Genomic DNA, 26,001 nt, shown 5'->3' on the forward strand with positions numbered 1-26,001 from the left:
GAATTTCAAGGTTTAATTCAAAGTCCACTGTTCAACCCATAATAATGCTGTCGCAAATAATTTAAGTAATTTCATGTGATAATTTCTTACTCGACTTGGAAAAGGAATACTATCTCCATTAATAGCAGCCAGAATCGAGCAGTTGACTTGAAATATTGATAATTGCTGTGATACTTCTTAGCTAAATGACTGTACTTTAAAACATGAAAAAAAAAAGATTTGATAAAGGGAATTCTATATATAAGTTATGAATGTATAAGTTAAAGTTTAACTTTTTGTGAGCCTCAGCATTGAAGCTCATGTTAACTTTCACACAGAAACACCAATATATAGGCTTGATTACAGAGAGGGAACTTGTGTTTGCTGTCTTTCAAACAGGAAAAAAATGTCTGGATTGGTGATGGGCTTGGACTATATACTTCTCATTAAAGTTAGCCCAGGGAATTAATTTGTAAAATCCTGTCTTAATAGACCAATGATGCAAAGATGTGCACAACTTTACCTACCAAACACAGAGAGATAACTAGCTCTCTAATTTTCAGTGTCTGTATGCTCTCAGCTTGCTTACTTTTAATACACCTTCACCATTTCTGAAATCACAGCTGAAATTATCCTACATCTCTGTGGTGTTAACATACTGCAATTCCAAACAAATAATATTGCCAAAAATCTTGATATTACAGGTGCAGTGCAAGAGTCTTTTCATCTATCAGCCAAAATGCCAGCTTGTTCTGTAAGCATAGTGTGATTTCAGTCTATGACTGTGCATGTAAAAGTTCATAAGTGAATTAACACATAGGATATAACAATGAAAAAAGGAGTCCTAGAGAAGATTTTACTGTCTATTGCAGGTTCATTGTATTAAGTTTCACAGATCCATTACATGTCTTTAAGCCAATAATATACAGGGCTTAAATAATTAGTGGTTTCATGTCGCTGGTCAAGATGGTATAATGAGTATGATGTGATTAGGAGAGCCCTCGGGGTGAACTTGGCTCTTCGCTGAGGTGAGCAGGGAACAATGGAGGAGAAAAGAGGGATGTTAAATAGTGTGGAGCAAAATGGAACAAAGTCAAACGAAAACACAATAAAAATGGAGAGAGACCCTTCCTTTTAATTTGATACAGTTGACAGTATCCACACTCCAGGCTAATAGCTTAGGACAGTTCCACCCTGGCATCAAGAAGATGACTGCAGTGACACTGATCAGGTTGTTAAATGGCCTGACATATTAGGATATTGTGATGTGGTGGTTATGATGACTGTGTCTATGAAGGTGCGAATAATGATGGCAGCAATGACAATGATATTGCCAAGTATATAGCATAGCCTTGAGAGTATTAGAGATTAAGCTAGCAAGGACCTGTAATGTCCATGATCACTCTGACAAAAGGATAAAATTCTGCATTGCACCTCCATATAGCTTGTACTCTATGTTAGCCAAAATGTGGCACCAGAAATGCAGTGTGACTGATAGAAGGATGGACTGTACGGGTGTGTCACGTTGTTATCAAGTATTTATACATTCAGTGAAACTATACTTTGATCCACCATTTTTTAGTACAAACGCTGCAAAATAGTATTGCACATAACAAATAGTGAAATTCTTATCTGCAGTGAATACATTCCTTGATTGCATGAATACAAAGTAAATTTTACTATGACAACATTATATACGTTAGAATAGTGATCCCAGACATTCCTTTGATAAGATTGTTCATTTAATTCCTCATGTATGACAGCATAGTTAGTGTCCAACCACAATGATTACTCATTTCCACCACTTGGCCAAAAAGACATTCTAACTATAGCTCTGCCAGCTGCAGACCTCTAATGAGAGTTTATTGACAAATCACCTCATCATCTCATAATCTGAAATGTGTATGCATGTGCTGCTCTACCAGTTACAGTGTGATAAACATATTTGACCCTGTAAAGCCCTATCTTGTTAAAGAGAGGGAGCAATCACTTGATCCTTTCTATGAGTCTTTATGGACTCATGTACTCATCAGGGGCTCCACCTTTGACCATATAACTTGTTGTATTTGAAACATGCTTGGGAGACCATAGCTGCTTTGTGAATGAAGCCCCCACCACTATACATATGTTAATATGTAACCAGTCCAGCCAACTGTGAACCACAGTGCAAAATGTGAGCCAGAGAGGCATTAGGGGACCAAAGGGATGTAACATCTTGTTAACATGAGCCTCCTAGCCCTGACTGACTCTGAGACTTGCTCTGGTTTGCTATCAAAACAGATGAATGGATATTGTTTTTTATTAACAATGCTGCACAGATCACTGCCGCTCACATGTCTCTAAACAAGGCTTTGAATGCTGCTGGACTTCAAGCAGAGACATTACTATGTCATATTTTTAACCCTTTTTAACAAAAATATATTCAATATAGCTATTTGTTGCCACAAATTTCCTATACAAAATGACAGAAAGACTGGCCATTAAAGTGAATGATTATGTACCAAACTCTATCTAAGTAGAGTTTTGTGAATGTTGGTGGTTTCTGAGCAAGACCGAATATTATGAGCAGATATTTTTTGCTTTTTTATCTAAATAGATAAAATAATTTGCTCTAAAATTGTGCTAAAATAGCTGCACAGAGGTTCATGACTGCCAACACACAAGATTGTGTATAAGCCATTTGCACAGCCAATGGACAGGGGCTTACTCTCCAGCTCCTTAGTTTACACACAACTGCTGTATACCTCACTGTTGCCATATGGCTTAAAGATACACAGACAAAAACTTGCATGAGAGTAAAGGAATGCATCTACCTAAAATGTCCCTGGGTAAACAATGTTTGAACATGTTGAATGCAAAGGACAACTTCTGACTGTAGCATCACTCAGATCCTCCCTCATCAGCAAACAGCTGAGGCAAACCAAAAGGGCACATAAATCACTCACTCTCTCAGCTGATGTCAAAGGACGCAGCAGTGCTGTTTTAAGTGACACTATGTATCGAGATGCCTGCATAAAGGGTTCTAAAGGCTCCCTTTAAAGAGTCGTGAGAACAAAAGACACAGCCCACTGAAAGGCAGAGGACTTTATCTCGAGACATTACCTCCTACCCCATTGCAGAGGGTAAGACCAACAAACATAGTCCAGTCCAGAACTGAAAAAGCCTCTTGGATGAGAGGTGAGACATCTTAGGGACAATCAATGGTGTTAAACAATGGCTAAATGAATCCTAACAGTCTGACACATTTCATGACATATTTTCACAGTGCCCTCCTGAGACAACCCAAATACCACAGACCACAAACAATACATAGACTGCTGCATGTCTCCCCCAGTATCATTGCAAGATCGTGTTAGTCCACCACCTCCACAACCTCGACTGCATTGTTCCTCCAAAACTTTGGTTGAGTTTTAAAGCAGTGTTTTCCATCCCCAGTTAACTGTGCTGTATGATACCCCAAAAACTGATGTACACCCTGCCATACCTGTTTTTAAAAATAGAAGACTCCTCCATAAATGTCATGTAGTTTGGGAAAAGGAGTTTATCAACGTTTTCCTTTAACTGCTTGACAGCATCTCTATCTGAGGTAATCCTACCTTGCTGAGACCCACTTTGCAAAGGCTCTGACTCCCCTTTCTGAGTCATCTAATGATTTACTTCTTTGAGCCCGACTCAATGTCCTTCACAGTGGTCTATCAAAACTGCTTTCACACTTCTGTAGCAGAGGCTATGGTCAATCTGATGACTCAGGAGTTGTCTGGGCTAATCAAGACCAATAATCCTGCAACTTAAGCATTGTGTCTTTCTTAACCAATAGTGTGCACCAGATTTTTCTTGGGCTGTCATCATGAAACACCATAATGATCATCTGACCACAACTCTGAGCAGCCATCACTGCAATGGCATACCTTACACTGTATTCTATCCTCCATCAATTGAGTACCAAAGAACATTTTGGATTTGAGTCCACCAGTACATAGATTTAATGTGTGATGAAGAAGAATAACACCTTCCTTATGCATTACTTACCTGTCACACCGTATTGGCATACAAAGGTCAGTGTGCCTGCAGCATGTAGCAGTGACATGAACTGCATCTAGATCTTGCTGCAGGAGTCTCTCAATATTGTCTGAGGGACTGTGTTATATTCTTTTAGATTACATTTGCATTCAAAGTGGGAGTAAGACTTCTGCATTGCGTAATTGTATGACTATTTGCTGCAAACCGAGGCAAAAAAGACAACAGTAGATCTGAGTATAAACATACCCTTGATGCCTGTAGTCTCATACAGTTAAACAATAACTATCCACCACTATATATGAGTACATAGATTACGAAAAAACAGCTGAAAGCTTCATTTACAGTTGCTCTGATAATCACATTTTTTTTTTTTAATCTTTAGATAGGTGGTGCAATGGCAGGCAGGTACACGTTTGCTTATATTGCTTAGACATCACATTCATACATTCATCTCTTATCCAGGAGTGTCTAAATTATATTACATTTGTGAGGTTAAGCTGTGATTGCCTTTTTGCATCACCACAATTAAACTCAAATGAAAAGAAAAAGAAAAAAGAAACAGGTCTACTTTCCAGGTGCAAGCAGCAACATTGCTCAAAGCGGCTGAGCTTTGCACAACAGGCTGCGTGCCACATGGTCACTGGTGATTGAAGCTTCAAGTTGTGGCTTGAAGGTGATTTCAGCCACAAATATGCACACAGACAGCTCAGAGGATGAGCATGCTTAGAAGCGTGATGTACTGTACCTCGATTATGCTACGTGGCCACATTGCAAATCATTTATAAACATTTCCCCACTGTGTGGCAGAAAAAGCTATGTGTATGGCATTTAACAAGTGAAAGCAAGAGTAAGCATACAAGGTTGGTGCAGAATCTAGAGGTACTGTGCCTCTGTGTGCATGTCTGAAAAGGTTCAAGTTATATAAAGTTTATATATTGTTACGTATCTAGTATACAGTGTGATTGTCAAGAATGCAAATGTGTTCTGTGTTGCAGTTTCTCAAATAGTCAATTTCTAATATGTGTTTACGGTTTCAGAAATAAACTTTTGGCACCGTTATGGTGACCTGACCTGTATCATTCATATGTTTGCACATAATTTGCAGATTCTCTTTAATCTCTGAACAGGTGAAAAAGAATAGGCGTATGTATGTATATATATATGGACCCTCATGCATAATTCATGACTGACCTCCACCAGCTTGTTAGCATGTTCACGGAACACCTGGGCGTACTCCTTGACCTCCTTCTCATTTCCACTCTTAGCCGCTTCAATGAGCACCAACAGAGGGACGTTGGTCTCCAGGAAAGAGTCCGAGATGTGGTCCATCACTGCCTTTCTCAACTAGAATACAGAGGGAGAAATGGGGAAGAGATCATATTATTAACAATATTGCAGATGACTTCACTGCATTACAATTACATTTGGCAATGGTTATATACCAGTTAACATTGTAAGGAATATGATGTAGCAACATAATGGGGGTGCAAGGACAGAAGCAGAGGGAGAGTGAAAAAGGAGTTGAACTCTCAATGGGCAGGAGCGTAAATTGCTTGTAAGGTGTCATTTTTCCCATAAGGACTTTTACTAGGGCAGACTTACCAACTTATATCTTTGTTTATGGAATCGTTTTGTATCAAACTGGCAGGGGACTGGTTGTTTTATAAGTCAGTAAATGGACCCTGATGCTACTCACTGGGATATCTGATGAGATGCCAGAGGGAAAAGCACAGAAACCTCAGTAGGTCACATGAGACCAGAACCAACACAGGCAAGGACACACTGCAGGGAAATAACATATGATTCCCACACATGCATCACCACCACCCATTTGTTTCGAGGCAACCTTCAGTCTCATAGTCCATCAGTATGATAGTGAATTTGTTTAAATTAGTAGGATGAGTTTTAGTGTAAATTTTTTTGTTTTACGTTTTTTCCATGTGTATATATATATATATATATATATATATATGTATATATATATATATATATATATATATATATATATACAGAGAGAGAGAGAGAGAGAGAGAGAGAGAGAGAGAGAGAGAGAGAGAGAGAGAGAGAGGTTATGCAATGGATTTACGTTCTTAACTACAAAAACCGCCATGTAACTTGTAATCAGTGTCATTATTCACCCCCCTTTATCAGAATTTATTTCACACGTCAACATCATGTGCAATGCAAATTTGGTATCAAACATAATTAAGGTTTATACAAACTAAAAGAGCATAAAATGTATGCACACCACCCATGAGTATGTGAACACCGTCAGGAATCTTGTCTGGCTGGTTCAGTTATCATTTCTTCATACATAAAAATGATGGCATTACAATGAAAAAACTTCATTAACAACATGGCTGACAGACTTTTGTTGAGTTTTCAAGCCTCTGTCTGTAATTAGATGCTAAGCAAACACTGTGACCATATTCTTTAATTATAAATGTTTAAGCAGCACGAGAGAGGCTAGAGAAGACTGTGGCGGTGAAAACTATGACCGACAGAGAAAAATCATTTAACCGACAAAAAGGTCATATGTAAGTCCCTCACTCACACTTAAATCACCTGCAGCAATTACAAACTTAATTGCCAGTCCAAAGAGTGGAGGAGAACAATGGTGAATTATGCTGTCCTAGGGCCATATAATCCATCACTATTGCCTCTGGAAACAGACTAGATTTGGCCAATCTAGTGGACATGACAGGTCTGCAAATGCTGTAAACAACCTGAAGCCCACACTCTCTGCAAGCACTCCTTTATTCAGAACACTATAATCCCAGATCACTGATGTGATGAGATGTACTGAGATGCAAAACAAGACCAAAATGTCTGAATGCTTTTCTGAAAGGCTGATACACTTTGGAATTTTTGAAATGTGAATACAGCATCTTTTTCACTCAGCTGAGAACAGACTTGCATCACTGCAATTGTGTAACCTTGCTATCCTGTCACCTGGTGGCAAGGGTGAGGAATCAAGGCCGATAAAAATCTTGCACTGCCCGAACTATCTTCACACTATGTTGGTGCTGTTGCAGAACTGAAGGAAGGTGTGGCAGAATACACTACAAGAATACACTATAAGGTAGACCTGCTTAGTTTGTAGGCCTTACTGTCATTACCTCACCAATGTTTTTACTGCAGTATATAAAATGATGAAGTGGAGGGGGGGGGTGGTGTTGAGCTGCATTTTGAAAATTAATTTCCTTGCCCACAGCCTATCACTGTCATAAATTAATACTAGTTCTGACCAAGTTCTGACTGTAGTGTGACTGCCCTGGGAAAGTGACAAAGTACACAATAAGAAGAATCGTAAGAAATAATGACATCGGGAAAATGTTCATAGAAAAAGTTTGATCTTGGAAAAGGAATGCAGTGCCACTGTTTTCATTTTGTATTATGCAGAATGGTATAGTGCACTAGTTTCTTACACATTCAGTATTAGCATGTTTCAACAATGCATTCATATGCCAGTGGAGGGCTTATTTTATGTCACATAGATCGATACAGACTAGGGCTGCATATACATATATTTATGTATAATTGCAAGATTTATGCCACATCAAAAAAATATTAGAAACAAGACGCAATAATTGCAGTAAATATGTAATTTTATCAATTTTCATTTGTGATGCAAGTCACTTAGAAAGCCAACTGAGTCATCCAAGTCCTCTGTCCATCCAATGTATCCTGATACAAAATAAACATTTTAAAAGTCTGGTGGTAATGAGCTTTTTTAAATCTAAAAGAACAAATGAAGGGACTGATCTAAGTGTGGAAAACATGTTTGAACAACTATTGGGTAGAAATATTCCTGTAGGCTGCAAGATGTTTTTGATGGTACTGAAGAGTGATCGCTGGTTGATGGCATATACCGGTACAGGTGCATATGCACAGAATATGTGTAAGAGAGTGCTTGGCCTCAGGATACTCATGAATGCCCAACAGCGAAACTGATTCTGACGGTAGGTTTCAGTGGAGAAATGATACAGACGAGTGATTTCCCAAGTTGCAGTCTCTCCTGCACCATCAGCATTCTAATGCCCACACACCACTCCCACAGAAATCCATCTTCAATCTTTCAGATCTCACCTCCCTCCATGCTCCACCCCCACCGTCTCTCCACTAACACTCCCTCTGTATTTCACTAACACTTAAAGCAAATAGACCTGGAATTCCAATAGATAGCAAAAGCCCCGATCATTATAAGTTAGTGGGGCTACTATTTTTCTCCTCAGTCATGTAGTGTCATGGTGGTTTTAAGCTCTAAATGCAAGGGATTTTGTTTGCGTATTCATATTCTAGATTACTCTGCTATGGGCATTATGTGTGTTTCATTTTCAGACATACATACATACATTTTATTCTACCAGGATGCTATTAGTGTGCTAGCTGGGAGCAGGTTGGCTGAGGGGATGTGTTGGAAGTGAAACATAGCAGTCAGTCAAGACAGCTGTGGTGACTGTGAAAGATAAAGATTCATTACATGGATACATGGACCTGTTTGGGCTGATATTCAAGACACTAGTACTCCTCTAACTGTTCGTCAACAATTTTTGGGAGAACCCTTTCATGTTACAACATGGCAGGGGCAACAAGCACATGAATAAAGCCCATGAGAAGCTGTTGAAAGCTAATTCTACCAAGGTCAAAACTGAACTTCCGTACCTATAGTCCATAATGAAATGGTTTTTTTTGTTTTTTTTTATGAATTTGCCTGGACATAGCTGTGACCTCGATACCACCCGACACCAAGGATGAATTGGAAGGACAACTGAGAGCCAGACCTTATCGCCAAACGTCAGTGCTCGAGCTGACTTCTGCTCCTGTGGCTAAATGGGATAAATCCCTGCAGTCAGGTTCCAAGATCTTGTGGAAAGCTTCCCTTGAAGATTGGAGGCTGTTGTAACAGAATATTAATATCCGTAGTTTTGGAATGATATGTTTGTGTGTCCTCACACTTGTGCCATGTTGTGATAATCAATAGTTACATAATCAGAGTCACATTGCACCCTACATTTCAGTATTTGTATCAGCAGTATTACTGAAACATTTGAATGATTCTGGTTCAATGTGAGTGAAAGAAATAACAAATTAATGTTCATGTGGTTGAGTACCTAATGCCCTAATGGAAGCTTGTGCTTTCAATTAAAAAAAAAAAAAAGTTTTCAAAAGGATTCAAAAGTTGTAAATGATTTTGTTAAAATGGTTACTGTTAATGACTTTTCTATCCAAGAATTCTGATAATTTGAGAAATTGTGTAATTAGCCTGCTTGGGTCTACTCTTGCCATTCAAAGATGAGAAAGAGGAGAGAGCAGAGTAAGCCACCTGATACTTAAGTGACAAGCAAGAAGCTCTGTGACATAATCAAAAAGATGCATATGCTTAACAAAACTTAACAGACAAATATATGTGTTGCTCACCGATGAGTGGGATGTCTGTGGTTCTTCAAAAATGAGATAATCATTAATTTGGCAAATTTGCTTTTCAGTGTTGAGAATGTTTGCACTTTGCGTGATTAGACACCTGCTCTGTCACAAAAATACACACATGAGGGAAACTGTTGTGAACACCCCCCCTATTCAGTTCATACCATGAATCTGATCTGAAAAGGGCACACTGCACTGTCTTTCTGAATGTTTACAGTTGCATTTCCATTTCTCTTACATTTCGCTTGTGATTCAGAACACATAGTGCTGGGTACCTTAGGGTCAGCACAGGAAAGTTTCTTATTAAAATGTCAAGAGCAATCACACCATAAACGGCTGGAGTCACAGCTGAGGGGAAACAGCCTGAGCAAATCAAAAATTAAGTAATAGCTCTCATATATGATATCTATCAGGGAGCATGGGCAGACAATTAGTGAGAGGAGAGTGGGGGAATGAAAGGGGGATATGGGGACTGAATGATTATCAACAATCTAAGGACAAACACATTAGACACCTCATCTCAGAGCCTTCATTTAATGTTGCCTGAAAAATAAAACACGAGCTGGGGGAATACAGTTTTAGAAACTAGGAGAGGGTGCATAAATGTGCTGACACGTTGAAGTGTTTATGTTCCTGAAGGAGAGTCATATTTACAGATGTTGCTCATGGCAAAAAGTGGCCCATCACCTGCATCGAAAGTGGTTCTTTTTTTGACATTCTGATAACATGATCAAACCACGCAACTGAGCGAACCCTTTCATGTTGTATTGAACTGATTCAGTACCAGTTATTCAGTTGTAGTCAGATATAGATTTATAGTTTTCAGATATAATACAACAATTATCTGTCTTTCCATTACCTAAAGATTCCCCATTGTATTCAAAATATGTGCCTGTAGTTGTGTGCAGTGACATACAATAAATTATCATAGAGGCAGAACCCTGGAGGCCATGCTTTGTTTAGTACAGAAGTCAGGGATTGTTTGAACATTTAACACCAATGACACCAAGCCTTTAGGAAGAGTGTTGCTGCTCCATCTAACTGACAAACCGGGCACATGTAACCTGCCCTGGAAATCTGATTTCTATGATCTGCATTTGATATGGCATAACACAGGCTCTGGCCCTTCCGGACACAACCGTCCCCATTTAATCAAGGCATTTAATCAATCATTAAAAAAAAAAAAAAAAAACACTGTCACTTTCCTGTGGCTGGGAGAGCCTAGGGTTCAGTGTCAATCCCAAGGACACCTACACATGTGGAAACAGAGAAGTGCGGATAGAGACACCAACCATGTAATCAGTAGGTGACCCAGTCTACATCCTAACAACAGCAGGCCCAACCACCACAGCACACAGCTTGCTATAAGTCAAAATAAGTACCAGATAGCTATATGTTCTAACAGCAGTCATTGATTGTTTGGTCAGTTACCCAAATATCTCCTCCCACTTAACATCCAGTAAAAGAGAGCAGAATCTTCTGCTGTCAGTTTGATGTCCGGCCATTACCGCTGCACATTCATGTGGTGACATATAGAGGAGGAAGGGACAGTAAGTTTGAGATGCTTTATGTTAAAAATAAAATAATCAAATAAAATAAATAAATACAAATCCAGGACTCACAACTGGAAAATGTAAGGTTGCATTGATGAATTTAAATGAGCTGGATTTAATGACAAGCACATACATTGATTAAAAAAAAAAATAAAAAAAAAAAATGTATGCACTTGTACGTTCATATCGTTAGCACTTCTATCATAGCACATTTGCACTTAAAGAATCTTTGACAAATAGCAGTTATGATCATCAGATGAGGGCTTGACAATTGTTTCTATATTTCTTTTACTCCATCGACAGTAATATGTTGTGGTTTCTCTCTTGTGTTGTTGATACGGCAAACTTGCTAGTAAAGAGTTGCCTATTTAAACAAAAAACAGACAGGGAGCAACAATTACTTTCATTTGGAGTCATGTCTCTGGCTACCTGGCAAATATAAACTCAATATTCAAGCTCGCTTTAGCTTTGTTTTTTTTTGTCTGTAACACCTACTGAGGAAAATCTCTTGCAAGCTGTTAGCTAACCAGCAAACTTTCCCTTTCAATTGTCTGCTGCTGGCAGGTAGCATACTCACAGAATGCATCTAAACAACAACCTGCTGCATCTGAAATTGATGTGGATGAGAGCAGTACTGTTTGAGTAAACTGTGGCAGAAAAAGTTGCGGGTTGTAAAACCAAAACAATGAGCTGAAACTCTACATCGAGCTGAGGGGAACTGCAGAGTTGGGTAACGATGTTCTGTGGGATTCATTTCACAAGTGATTCCTTTCTCGCACAAGTCGTCATGTAGTCATCTTATTCATTTTTTTTTTTTATCATTGGTGTTCATTCTATAAAAACACAGCTAATCAACACATGATGCCTGTGAAAGTAGGTGTGTATTTTCCAGCGCCTGAGTTGACAGGGAATTTGCACAAATATAGCTAATGAAACTTTAATGCGTAGCCTCAAAACATTTTCGCAGGAAAAGAATGAATGGATTCGCAGATTGTTAGTCCAAACAAAGAGTTACAGCTGACAAGATTTGTGGCAGCTGTTCCTCCTTTACACGATAACCCTCAACAATTAAAAACAGCTGCACTAATCAACCAACTAATGGCAGGGATGGAAATGATTTCAACATCCCAGAGCAGAAAGAGAGGCAGGGAAAGAGAGAGAAAAATAAATAAATATGTGAAGCAGTTGTGCTATAGGGAATCCTGGAATCAGCCATCAGTCAAAATAGGGCCCAGAGAGATGACTTGACAGATGCATTCATTACATGCAGGATGACAGGGGGTAGAACACATGGCTCATTTCCAACAACTTTGTCAGGTTGGTTACCTTTTGAATGCTAATTATAGAAGGAAAGATATTCAAATCTTCAACAATCATGCAAAGTACTGTCTGCCCTTTATGTCAATCTTTTTTCTGTCCATCTCTCACCCTCTTTCTGTTTCTAGTAAAACAGACTTCTTCTTTGTTCAGAACATGTTAAATAAAAATGCAAGCAGTGATATTGTTGTAGTGCTTGTTCTTAATCAGTGCCTGCTCTCACAAAGGGCCAGAGGCTAAAGTATTCTCATTTCAAATGGCAACTAAAGATGTAATCTTTATTTATCTCTTTTTTTTTCTCTTTTTGGTGAATCAAGGTATTATTTCTGCTGAGTAAGTGCACATTTTTCACCTATTCTGTTATTATGAAACTGAATAAACTGCTTGATGTTCTTGTCCGTTGGAGAGGCAGACTGAGCCTCTTCTCCAAGGGTCCTCATCTAAACAAACACTGCTTTATGTGTTTTAAAGATTCCTCTCATAGCATCAATTAGTTCTAAAAAGCAACTGTTATTGACAGTAAAGTTGCAGTGAGTGATGGCCTATGCATCTATCCCAGTCTCAGACTAATCACATGAGCACAAGCTACAGATAAGATCTCTTAAGTGAAATAGGACCCCCATCTACTGCATTAAGTAAGCGTGCTCAAATATTTAAATGCATTAACTCAACATTAATTCAATTTGTAATTTGTTACAAAGGAGGCATTTTCAAAATACGTCAGAAAAATCCAGCAGGTTGTTCTGTTCTTCAGGCTCAAGAATGACAATAATTGTTGAAGATACATTTCATAGTCTGAAACAGAACATTATAATATTATAATTATAAGAAGAATCAGCATTTTTCAATGAATAAGTTTAACTTTAAAATGTGACCACTCTCTTAAACAAATTCCATATTGGATTGCTTGTTTTCAAGCTCGAATTGTTGGGCTAATTAAAGAGCTACAGAACGCTGGATCCCTCATTATCTCGTCTCGACATTTTATTTCTGTGATCTGGTAAGGCGCCTCATTTGGCATAGAAAGATTCTTATCAGACAATATGGTTAAAGCTTAGCTGATTTCATGTTGAATTTCAATTACATTTGCATTCGCTGGTGCTTCTGTCATTTCTTTCAACCAAGTAGACTTGGTGATCTGAATCAGTGACTGAACATTATCCAAGTTCCTTTTTGCCATATGTGTGTTTCACTATACAGGCAAGTTGTTTGTACGGGTTCATTTAAGTAAATTATGTGGATTTACGGTTGAGGAATGTGGGACTTCCAAAGTTTATAGTCGATACAATGTAAGTGCCTTACATTAGTAAATCCCAATTATTAAACACTTTATTCCACCCTCACTTCATCAGTCCCCTTTAATTCATTTGTGATACAATTCAAGAAGCCACACAAATAACATTTTGCCTGCTTCAGCAGTGTGAAATATAATGAAATACATTTCTTTAGAAGATCAGAAATCTCTTGCCATGAAAATCAGCAAAAAATCAGTATGCTGTAACTGAGGTTAATGCTTCGCTCTCGATCTAATGACAACACTTAAAGTTATTGTCAGTGCCATATTTCTAAATCATCTCAAGAAGTCGGTTTTAGTTTCTGTAATTGTCTTGCAATATTTCTAATCCGACCTTGCAATTTACTTACTCTGTGCCACACATATCAATTGTAAGTTCCTTATTGTTTTTAAACATTTATTTTGCTTTTACAAAAGTTTTTAATAAATTGAAAGAATAGGAGGTCACTTTAGCAAAACAGCAGGCCATGGCTTGTGAGTGATTTTCTTAAGATGTACGACATGATGCAAGACAACTGAATCACCTGTTTGTTCCCAAGTTAAAAAGCTCTCAAGATATCCATTACAGTCAGAGTGTACACCCAGCCTTGAGACCAGAGGTGACCATATTTTCAATCCTAATTCCGGTCATATTTAGTTATGGTTATGCGTCCAAATTATTGCCTCATGTACGTCCTACCTTGAAATCATTTGTTAATAATTAGATGTTGTGATGAAAGGCACAATATTAATAAGGCATACTATTAATATCAAAATAACAATGGATAGTTGGATAGCAGGGAAATGATCACTGCTTTCATCATTACTGGCTACATCTTGGCACAGAGGGTCAGCATGGAAGCCCTGCTGCTGCCAGCACCAGATGTACAGCAGGAAAGCAGAGAGTCACCTGCTGCGACAAGGCTGGTAAGGCATAAGGGGCACTGACTTATGGAGATGAAGTTGTGGGCAAAGGCAAGGTCTTGTTCTAAAGCAGCTCGTTGTCTCAATGCAATGTTGTTGGGTCATAAAAAATGCACATAGAGTTTTTCATATTGACTTTGTTAATTAATATGTTAATATGTTATTTTCAGTGTGTGTGTGTATGTGTGTGTGTGTGTGTGTGTGTGTGTGTGTGTGTGTGTGTCTGTGTGTCTTTGTGCACATGCATGAAGGGAAACTGCACAAAAACAGAACTATCCAAAGGCTAGTGTGTAAATCTCATCAAGAAGATGACATAATGACTGAAGGAGCGTGGCTCTGAATAGACACTTCAGCTATGACTGAAAGTCTTTCTTCAGGAGATACAGATGATCAGTATGTATTGTAAATAAAGAGTAAACATGTAATCATTGTGAATGGAGACAGGAATAACACCATGTTGCCAGGCTATAATTTTAGACCCATGAAGGTTGGTTCAACATTTTCTTGCACATCCTCGAGTTATCTCGTTTGTTTAGAAAATATACTTTTATTTTCGTGTTCGTAATCAAACATTCTTTTAATGCTTGTATAATGCAAAATGTTGCACAGTTACGCTACCCTGCGTTTTCTCCATTAGGCTGGATAACGTTGTCGAAATTTACATTTACTAAGAAAACAAAACAGGGGTAGGAAAGACATGCTTGACATCTACTGAATTTGCCCTGGATAACAGACAGCTTGGCATTGTCTCGTATGTATAAACAACAGGATGAAAGGAAAAAAAAACAATGCCACATTTCTCTGGCGGTGTTGTCACAAGGCTTGTTCAGTCTTACCTGCTCTCATTTCACAAACGCTGTCTATCATTTGTGCTTGTCTGCTCTAATATTTGATCCCTCCTTTTCACAATGGAGACAGTGCAGACTGAAAAGCTCAAACGCACAATTGTGCTCCTCCCTTCAGGAAGGTCTTGTGTCTCTACACGGCGCCACTGACTCGCTAAATTCAAAACGTTTTGACATAATTACAGTATCGCATCTTTATGCAATGCCTGCATGTGAGCTGTGAATTTGCCCTCCCATCCAAATTCAAAGCTCAAACAGACCGCCTATTCTGTCAAGCCAACCCCTGAGTCAATAGAACATCCTGTCAGAGTGAGTACTGCCTGGCAGTCTGTCAGGCAGCCCCACCAAATTCCCAGTGGGAGGGGGAGATATAGCTTCCCATCTGTAATGATCCCTGGTCTTAAGAGGTCAGAAACGCAACGCACGCACGGGTTTGAACGAAAGAACATGGTTGTTTGGGAGGGTATATGTATTCAAGGACTGCAACTGATGTCCTGATGGTTTATGAATGGGTCTGAGTCTTGGATGATTTTCTCATGTCTGTCCTGTGTGTGCTCCAAACACTTCATATTTCTTGCAGTGGTTGCACGTATAGAATGTGTATTTCTCTGTATTTTCAACCTGTTACTGGCGACCTGTCCATTGCTTTGCCAAAGGGGGTACTGTGATCGCTTTAAAGTACTAAACATTTAACCTCTGATGGCAGAGACAAGGACGAGTTCTGGTATTGTATCTCACAAACACTGTGAATTAGTGTTAATTAACATAGGGATTTCTATCTATATACAGTCCTTCTGGCACTTAGGGAAGGTCATTAAAAAATACATTTAGTTATATGCTGTTGTCAACACATGTCATGAATGAACCCAAACCAACAGTGAATGGATTCTACGTATTGCTTTTGCAGCCAAAGCCTGATTTACTGTAGCATATTCCTCTGTACAATATTCCTTTAATGTTGTCCAAAAAACATTAACACATCAATGTGCTAAAATGTTCCACTCCACTCTGATATGTTCCCTAATTAAAGTAAATATTGGCACAATAGTTTCCACAACCAATGGAACTAATGAAACCAATCTGCCACTGAAAATAGTCCCCAACAACTACACTTCTTTCTCCCATTTGAGAAACTTTTGACATTGCTGTTTTAGAAAAAAAAGAGGAAAAATGGATAATCTGTCATCCTGTCAACGATAACCTTAACAGAGATGTTAAAATAAAAAATAAGTCTTCTTTGAGAAAAGGTTTATCCAGTATTTAAATGGTTGACATTGAGATGTAGCGTGAAACATGTACTCACCTGTCTGCGCAGATCCCTGGTCTTTTTGGTCATCTTGTCAATGGCTGAGTTCAATGGGTCACCTTTCTCTTTCCTCCCAGTCTGTGAAAGAAAAACAAGAATACCATGTTAACCCAGTTCAAGTTCATGCTCTAACAATTGTACTGGTTTGACTCCCAATACTACACCATATATTTCACAGTGTACTTTTCCTGCAAAGTGACCCAGAAAAAGCTTACGGGGTATATTCAGTGTTAACTGGCAATTATGAAAATACACTTCATCACATTACTTGTGTCGACATGTACTGTGATGTTCCATGATTAGACCCAAGTCAGTGGAAACATGTCTCAAACAGTTTTCTATCTAGCAACTACCGTATCTGGCAAGTATCGACTTCTTTGTCGCCAATTCCCCTGTGTGCTGCATTTCATGTCACTGCCAACTCCTACTGGTGACTTTAGGAGGGTGTTGACTACCATGTGCTTCACCTGGTACACGTGGAGTCACCAGCTGCTTCTTCTCACCTGACAGCAGGGAATTTCACTGGCAGAGCAGCACGGAGCTTCTCTCTATTTGGATTCCCCTACTCTCCAGCTAACACACATCCAGACCAACCAGTAGGAGTCGCCAAGGCAGCTACCAGGACGTCATCTCTTACTGGCTTTCACACAGAAATTTTGCCAATTGTGCTCATTGAAAAGCCTGGCCAGGGAAGAGGCTCCAGTTTCTGCTATGCCGCCTGGGCACTCCATTTACCACTTTACAAGCTCTACTGTTTTTGCTCAGAGACCATGGAGAAGAGTGGGCTGATTTATACAACTCCAGTTATAAAATTTCCACTTTTACTCGAATCAAACTTTGGATGGAAGCTTGGCCTGAAGGTTAGAAAGATACTGTCAGTGTCTTGGAGTGAATAATTTCTGCTCCAGGACTCATATAAATGATCCTGTACTCTGATTCCTCAAGAGAAATGCATACATGTGGGTCTTAGGCAGTGGAAAGTGGTTACATAGCTTTTTTTAAAGGTTACAATGTTAAGCATCATTGCTAATTTAGGTACAGTATTTGCATAATGTTGAGCAGGTTGCCATAGCTTGGTAGAAGATGTTACCCAAATTCTCTGCAGACAGTCTGGGTATAACAGTCCCTATTACTGTTAGAAAAAATAGGTTTGGGGTGTATTGATTACTATATATATATATATATATATATATATATATATATATATATATATATATATATATATATATATATATATATATATATATATATATATATATATATAAAAAATTGATATTTAGGGATGAATTAATAGGACTCTGTTCGGTATATGTTGATATTTTGGATAAAACTATTAACTTCTAACAAATTGAGTAAAGTAAGAGTAAAATGAATGTGCAGTAACAGTACTGGGGTGTGGGGCTTAGGGCACAGCTAATGAGTTTAGCTGACCGTAAAGCTAACAATAAAAAAATGCTACATGTGTAACAGCCGTAAATTTGCTACATACTGTACTCAGCTTACCTTCCATCAACACTGAAGTCAAATGATTGAATGAATGACTCTGTCATTTTATTTTGACAACTGACAAACTGAATAGGTTGTTTCTGGATGGTGAATGATGAATGGACTTACATTTATATAGCGCTTTTCTGGTCAACCCACCACTCAAAACCCTTTAGAACACTTCTCACATTTACCCATTCATGCACACATTCATACACTAGCCCCTTTCACACAGATATGCCACATTATTGCTGCAGCAGCGGTTCGCCAATTCTCCACTGTTGGTCATTCATACAGAGCGATGCATCTCTGCCTTAAAGATGAACCGCTGTGTAATTCACACAGAAAGCCGGCACTATGGCTCCTGGGGAGGCGTAACGGTACACGCCATGATGATAACGTCTAGATGGGTTCAAGGTGTTTCCATGGTGTGCCTCTGTCAATTTAAACCTGTGGATAGTTTGTAATGATATGGATGCTGTGATTGAGATCTTGACCCATCAAACATCCTGGAAAGTGACAAAGCTATGTTTCTTGCTCTAAATTACATAATTACATAATCGCCATCAGCAAAGTGGTTGCTGTCTGACTCTGTCACACGCGGGGACGGAGGCTGTTTTCTGGGGGAAAGCTCACTGAAGTCTCGGTCTGGAGGGCTGACGGTCACCGTGATGTTTTTCCAACATAAACACTCAGTGAGTTAAATTTTTTTGCCTGTGACTGACGCTGTTTTAAGTCACATGAGTCACACTGAGTCGGTAGGAAGGGCAGGAGGACAGACAGGAGGACAGGCGCTTCTCTACATATATCTGTGGTATTTTTTTCCTCATATAAGTTGCCAAAGACAAGTTACAGTAACTAGAATTCACACAGAGGCAGAGGCGGAAAATTGGTGCAGGATCCCCACATCCCAACGGCGTGTGAATGGAGCTACTGATGGCAGAGGCTGCCACACAAGATGCTGACCTGCTCATCAGCAGCGATACAGCGCTCCCTGACCAAAGCACCTCACAGTATCTCTATGGTTAGCCAATCGTACACAATGGAACAGCCATCAGGAGCAATTATGGGCTCAGTGTCTAGTCTGAGGATACTTTGACATACCACCAAAGCTGGGGGTTAATGAAAGGAGATATTATGCTCATTTTCAGTTTCATGATTTTATTTTGGGTAACTGCTAGAAAGGCTTTACATGCTTTAAGGCTCAGAAAACACACTGTTTTTATATTCTTATATTAACACATTGTTTTTATATGCTGCAGCACTTCATTTCCAATCTATCTGAAACACTGTTTCAGCTCCTGTCTCTTTAAGGCCGTCTGCTCTGATTGGTCAGTGTTCACACAAACTTGAGCGATACCCGCTAACAACAACACAACATCTGTGTGCGAAGATTCATCCTTATTAGCCCAACTAGCCACTACGCTTAAATTATGCAAATACTTTATGTGGTGTAATAGTGTGACGTCCCAACATCATAGAATCAACGCGGGGACTAGAGATAGGGCAGTGCAGGAACAATGTTTTCTGTGGTAGGACAAAGCTTCTGTTTGTGTGGACTTTGGGTTTCACACACACACACACATAAACACACACACACACACGCACACACACACACAAATGAAACACATTGCATGTCTCCTATAAAAATTTTGCAGGCAAAAAATGTTCATCAGGGTGATGAACAAGTTGTAAGACACGGTGGTCTTTTGTGAAATACCAGATACAATGATGGTGCTGTTGCCAGGCAACCAGTAGACATTATAGCCAGCATAGCATGAGGAGAAAAAAAACTAAATTCTCACGGGCCTTTGCAGAACAACACATACCCTAACCCTAGTGATAGAGATCCCCATTCCTCTAAGCTTGTTCCGAATGAGGGGTTCTTCTAGACAGCCTGACCACAACTCCATAACAACAGGGCTTTAAATAAAGGGGCTATTTAGTCATTATCCTGTTTAATGAGACACAAAATGTGGCTGCTTATCTCTGTGTTGCTGCACTATTGTCCTGCCCTTTTGATAATTGAGTGGAACAGAACGGCTCATATCTATGTGTCACAAAGAACTAAATGATACACCATCACACTCCCACCTCATTGTAAAGTCGCCCGTAGGTTAACATTGATTGTCATTTTCAATGCCTTGATCAGGTTGTAAAATGATTGTTTCCACATCAGTTCTGAACATGCCTCCTATCACACAGAGAGAGCAGCAGAGAGAGAGGGCTACAAATAAAGAGAAAAAAAAATCCGGCCCACAACATGGTGATACTGATCATCTGACACTCAGAGGTTTAGAGTTATTTTTTACACCTAACGTTAGATTTTTTGCAATTTTTTTCAGTTTGAATTAGGCATTGTCCAAGCTCAACATGCAAGTTTGTTCTGCGGGAAATTTGTATGTGTTTAAGGTCACAGATGTGAGAGTGCTCCTAAATGAAATGCCTGTAGCCATAAAAACACATATTTCTATGTATAATGTATTGCTGGCTTGCCCTTGGCCAAGGCTCATATAGCATGGGTTTTCTTTTATATTCTTTTAAACACTAGGAGTGAGCCATTTGTCTCAAGGCTCATACTACAGTTAGTCACGATGTCTTCTAATTTTTTTTTTTTTTTTAATTTTTATGGAGCAATGCAGAAATCTGAAAGGAAGAAAACTAGCCCTCCTAATGTGAGCAATATGTCTGAGATTCAGTCCAGCAAAGACCCCAACCTGACCTGACCTGAAATATGTCTACTGTGCTGTATGTGTGATTTCGTTATATTTGCAAGCCGTACTCTGAAACATGCAGAAAACATTTTTTAGCCATTTGTTGACACAGAGGGAGGAGAGGTAACAAGGGTAACATTCAGTGGCATTCCATTATACTCCATGCTCTCATACAAGCACTCACACATTGATGTGCATACACAGACAAGCTCTGCTTTGCCAAAGCAGAGGACATGACATCATTAGTCATTGTAGTGCCTAAAGAGCCTAATGTGTCATTAAGGCACCAGAGGGACACACGGGATTAAGGATGCTCACTGCCAAAAATAAAAAAGGGGCTTAACTGGAACCCGTCTGAGGACACTTCTGACATATACATATGATTTTATGTATAACTAATGGCCTTAATTGAACTGAGAGAAAGAAAAAGTGAAACAATAAACTGTACTTATTCATACCATAATCAGACACACCGATAAACAATATTAGTGTGTGTGTTTTGTTTTTTTTTCATTTTCTGGAATCAGAAATCCCAGCTGTTTTATTTCTCAAAACTCTGTACTCTTTAATCTGAGTTAAGGAGATTAAAACAGCACAGTGATGTCAGTCTAAGGGGACAAAACCCAGCACCTGTTATTCTGAGCTCTGATTGACAACAGAGCAGTACTGATTGGAGAGAATATTTTTTTTATAAAAGCCACAGCTCATTGTGTAATCTTAAAAATCAATGCAGCATTCTTTTGACAGATACAGTATGTCTACAACTAAAAATAGATGAGCCCCTGTAGTATAATTTCTTTTCTGCTTGAAATGATACGTAAAAGTCCTTCAGCATGCGATGACAAATGTTTCGCCTATGTTTGGTTTCCTGCCAAACATGCAAAACATAAACACCCAATTAAAATCACTACGCATGGTTTCCCCATCACAAACTTTATACATAAGGCAGTCCACAATGCTGTCATCGGTTAGTCAATGCATCAGTCTCATATTCATTCCGCCATGATCAAAACTATGGCTTAATATGTGGATGTATTGGCCTGCATGTTTGTGTGTGAGAGAGAACCAGACTGGGAGAGACCAACTGAGTCACATCATTGCATTTATGTGTCCACAGTGTTTTATCTGGGAAACTATTTGACTTCCCTCCATTCCCATCCAGGTGTTCCCCGAGTGTGTGTATGAGCAATTGTGCTCTCCAATTCGCAGCCATTAAAAGCTCGACATCACAGTTGGCTGTTGAATCAATTGTCTCCCATACAGCACCACTGATTGTTTAGTTTTTGACTGCCACATAATGAAATGTGCATGTTCGTTTTTTTGGGGGGGTAAACACAAGTCCCTGTGGTGCTTTGCAGACAATGTTCCCAACTGTCCCCATCCATTATTTTCCACCCCCTGGTGTGCACTCATTCATTCTCAGTTGGAGAGAGGAAGATAGAGGAGAGTGTCTGAAAATAAGAATCTAGCATGCGGGGTAATGGGGGCAGTAACAGCAGAGTTGTTGTTGCCCACTCAGGAGACGGCTGGCGCATGGTGCACGCTGGCGGAACAGCCGAGGGCCCTGAGTGTATTCACTTTTTCAGGCCCTCCTAAAGTAAGTCATGTAAGTCTGTGGTGCACCACAGCACAAACTGCTTCACTGCATTTCTTAACTCCAAACCTGTAATGGTGGAGTAAGACATACAATGCTATCAGAAGATTGTGGCACTTTGGTATGAGGTATGTTTGTTTTCCATTTTCCAGTTGTTATGAGCTGTAAAATAAGAGCTAGGGCGCAAATTTAAGTGCTTTTGCAGATATGGCAAATAACTAAATGTGTCAAATGCATTTGTAGTCAAATATTTTTTGTAGGGCTGGGGGACAGCTTTTGTTTATGCTTCTTTATGACTGTTGTCTATGTTCATTTTTATGATATTCATGAGCGATATGTGAATGGATGACAAAGCTTTCGTATCTGGAAAGAAAAGAATGAACAGTGTTAATAAAAATGCAGGTGATCAGTATTTCTCTGATGTATCTGAAAAGAAAAGGTGGTGGCATTCACTCCTTCATTGAACTTTTTTTTTTTACTATCGCCATGTCTCTGTCCCACCCTTGAAACAAAGGCGAGAAGGAATTACAAAGGCGAGGCAACACTGAAACCGATGGATGGTGAAAGGAGTGAGGAATGAATCTGGTAATTCATAGGCAATAACATGGCAAATCAAAGGAATGGGTAGATGAATCAGAGAGAAGAAAATAGAAGACAGGTGGGGGAGGAAAGGGGGCATGAGGCATTCAGTCTCATTGTCTCCCAAGATCAATGTGTTAAATGACATCAATTCCGGCTCCTTGTCAATTCAATTAGGCAGGAGCGAGAGGTACAATTACTGTCCAATGTGGTTATACTGTCTGCAGTGGGCTTAAAGGGGAAGGCGAGCTGATAACGAGAGGGTGAGAAAGTGTTTGTGTATGCGTGAGCCCGGGGTGGGGGTTGATAATGGTGGTAACATGTTGGTCGGGTTACCAGGAGATAATGGGTAGCCAGATCCTCATTAAGATAAGTTGTGCTCCCTCAGCTGATGGGCCAATTTGACTTGTTCTCATTAAGTGGAACTTAAAGAGATGCAGCAGTGGCTATCAGCTAGTTTGATTACAGGATACTGAGAAGGAAAACATGCTGCAATGCCTGCAGCTGAGAAAAATACTTCCAGATGAGCAGTTCAGATTAGAATCTTTTTCCTTTGTTATTTTCTTAAAAATTAGATGATGCGTCAACAAAGTACAGAAATAGATGCCATATCATAATCTCATTATAGCCATTTTAACCCCCTGGCAAAGTGATTGATATACAGTGCAGGCACAATGCAAGGCTGAAGCAAATAAGCACGGAAATAGAATGATGTGAGTATGTTTTGAAGCACATTCATACCCATTGAATCCGACCTGTTAGATGTTATTTCAAAGGAATCAAAGGTAGACAAATTAAAATAATATATATTATATGTTATTTTTTGTTTATCCATCCAACTTTTATTTATACCTGCTTATCCTGTGCAGTGTTTTTTAGGGATAGAGTCAATCCAAACTCAAATACAGGCATACAGCCAGTGTGGACAGACTGCCAGTCTATCACAGGCTAACACATGCAGACTGACAACCATTCACACTCTTATTCACACCTATAGACAATGAAGCATCTCCAACTCAATTGTATGTCCTAGACTGCTTTCTTTATTGACTTTTTAATGACAGGAAGTATTTGTTGAGCTGTATGTCTGAGATATTCTCAGAGAGAAAATCAAGATTAAGTAAATGACTACAATATCTCTCTCTCTCTCTCTCTCTCTTTCTATATATATATATATATATATATATATATATATATATATATATATATATATATATATATATATATATATATATATATATATATATATATATATATATATATATATATATATATATATATATCTGTATCTATGTATCTATCTGCATATGGGTTCTGTGTCTAGATAGCATAAAGGAATGACAGCTTCAGTTTTCTTGTACAACCAAAAAAAAAATACAACAAAAAAACCCCCAACTAACTACAAGTTTATCACGTACACAGAGGATACTAAGTCATAACTGAAGGATTATCTTTGCCCCTTCTCCTCCCACGATACCAATCACACAACTGATCAAGTAACAAAGAGTGTAACAGGGGTGTGGACAAACGAAAGCTTGACCTTTCTTTGTGTGCTGGAGCTACAGGCACTGTAGACTGGTGAGCAGCATTGCACTGCACACAGGATTTTAGATGACATTGACTGAAGACAATATTTTTACACCTAGCCTCCAAGGGCTTCACATGCTTCAGCTATTTTTGTGACTGTCTTAAATGAGTTCTTTTGTTCATGCAGCTGTTTACAGTGAAATTAAACTGAAACAAAAAGGGCATAAAATGTTATTCTCTTCTGCCATGTGTCGTAGGTATCGATTGTTTATGGGATGTCTTTAAAGACACGCATGTACCTGACAACAGACTCTCCTTTATTAATGAGGTTTCATGAAAGTGATAATGACCTCAGGCAGTGGCCTTCAATCCTTGTCCTTTGGACTCCTTGTGCACCACATGTTGCTCATTATTCTTTATTTTGTATATATTGTATGTATGTATGTATGTATATATTTTCTTCACATCATTTACAATATTGAGGATGGTCCTACATAATTCTTACCCTGCCTATCTCATTACGAAAAAGATGAAACAACTTTTTTCACCAGGATTATCAAAAATCATTATTTGACTTCTTAACTGAACAATATGGATTGCGTGTGGGTAAAGGTTGTTAAATCACTGATTATTTACTCAATAAAGTGCATTTTACTATGGCGTTCATAAAAAAAAAAACAAAAAAAAAACATCATACCAATAACATTTATCAATATACTGTATTTAACAGTAATTTATTTACTAGCAATGCTATTGAGAATTGTTTACTCACACACACAAACACACACACACACACCGTACACATGGTCACCCTTTTAAAATTCTGCAATGGGGGAATGAATGAATATCCAGAGCTCCAGTGTGGAGCCTGGGGACAATCAGCACCATGTGTGGCTTATGTGAGGGCTTCATCTCTTTTCTCCTCTCACATGGTCGCCCATAGTCTCTCTAACGGTGCTGGAAGTCTCCTGTAACTTAGAGTTAATGCAGCTGAGAACGACATCGCCTGAGGAGGAGTCGGAGATCCTCCTGGCACAAGCTCTCTTATGTTTAATGGCTGATGCCGTTTGCTTACTCCTCTCATTACACTGGCTCATGTTTAGACTGTGGGGCCTGTCACTGGCTATTAGCATCTGTGGTCAAGCAGGCTGTGGATGAGAGGAAGCATCTGGCTTATCATCAAGCACATCGTAAGTCAGAAATGAGCAGTTTGTTTAGGATTGGGTAAACACAGAATGAAGGATTAACACCCTGTGTGCATGGATACATGGTTAATTGGAAGATTCATGCAACACAAAAAAATAATTTCTCAGTCATTATAAAATAGAAAAATAAATAAACCAATTTCCACACACAGTTTAGTATTTATAGTGAAGTATTGTAAACCCTTTGATATTTTGGACATGAGGTTAGGGCATTATCCAGCTATGTTTTTGGTGACAGAGCCAGGTGAGCCAA

General features: G+C 39.0%; 1 protein-coding gene across 1 annotated transcript in view; it reads right to left on the reverse strand.

Moving 5' to 3' along the window:
• ctnna2 (catenin (cadherin-associated protein), alpha 2) overlaps window positions 1–26,001 on the reverse strand; it is a 309,428-nt gene that overhangs the window by 70,599 nt on the left and 212,828 nt on the right. The window contains exons 8-9 of the mRNA XM_037101210.1: window positions 16,642–16,722; window positions 5,191–5,343 (exon numbers count right to left, since the gene is read on the reverse strand). Coding sequence (XP_036957105.1) covers window positions 5,191–5,343; window positions 16,642–16,722 — 234 coding nt within the window. The remainder of the gene's footprint in view (window positions 1–5,190; window positions 5,344–16,641; window positions 16,723–26,001) is intronic.

Source organism: Acanthopagrus latus, chromosome 1 (assembly GCF_904848185.1).
Source record: "Acanthopagrus latus isolate v.2019 chromosome 1, fAcaLat1.1, whole genome shotgun sequence".
NCBI classification, from domain to species: Eukaryota; Metazoa; Chordata; class Actinopteri; order Spariformes; family Sparidae; genus Acanthopagrus; species Acanthopagrus latus.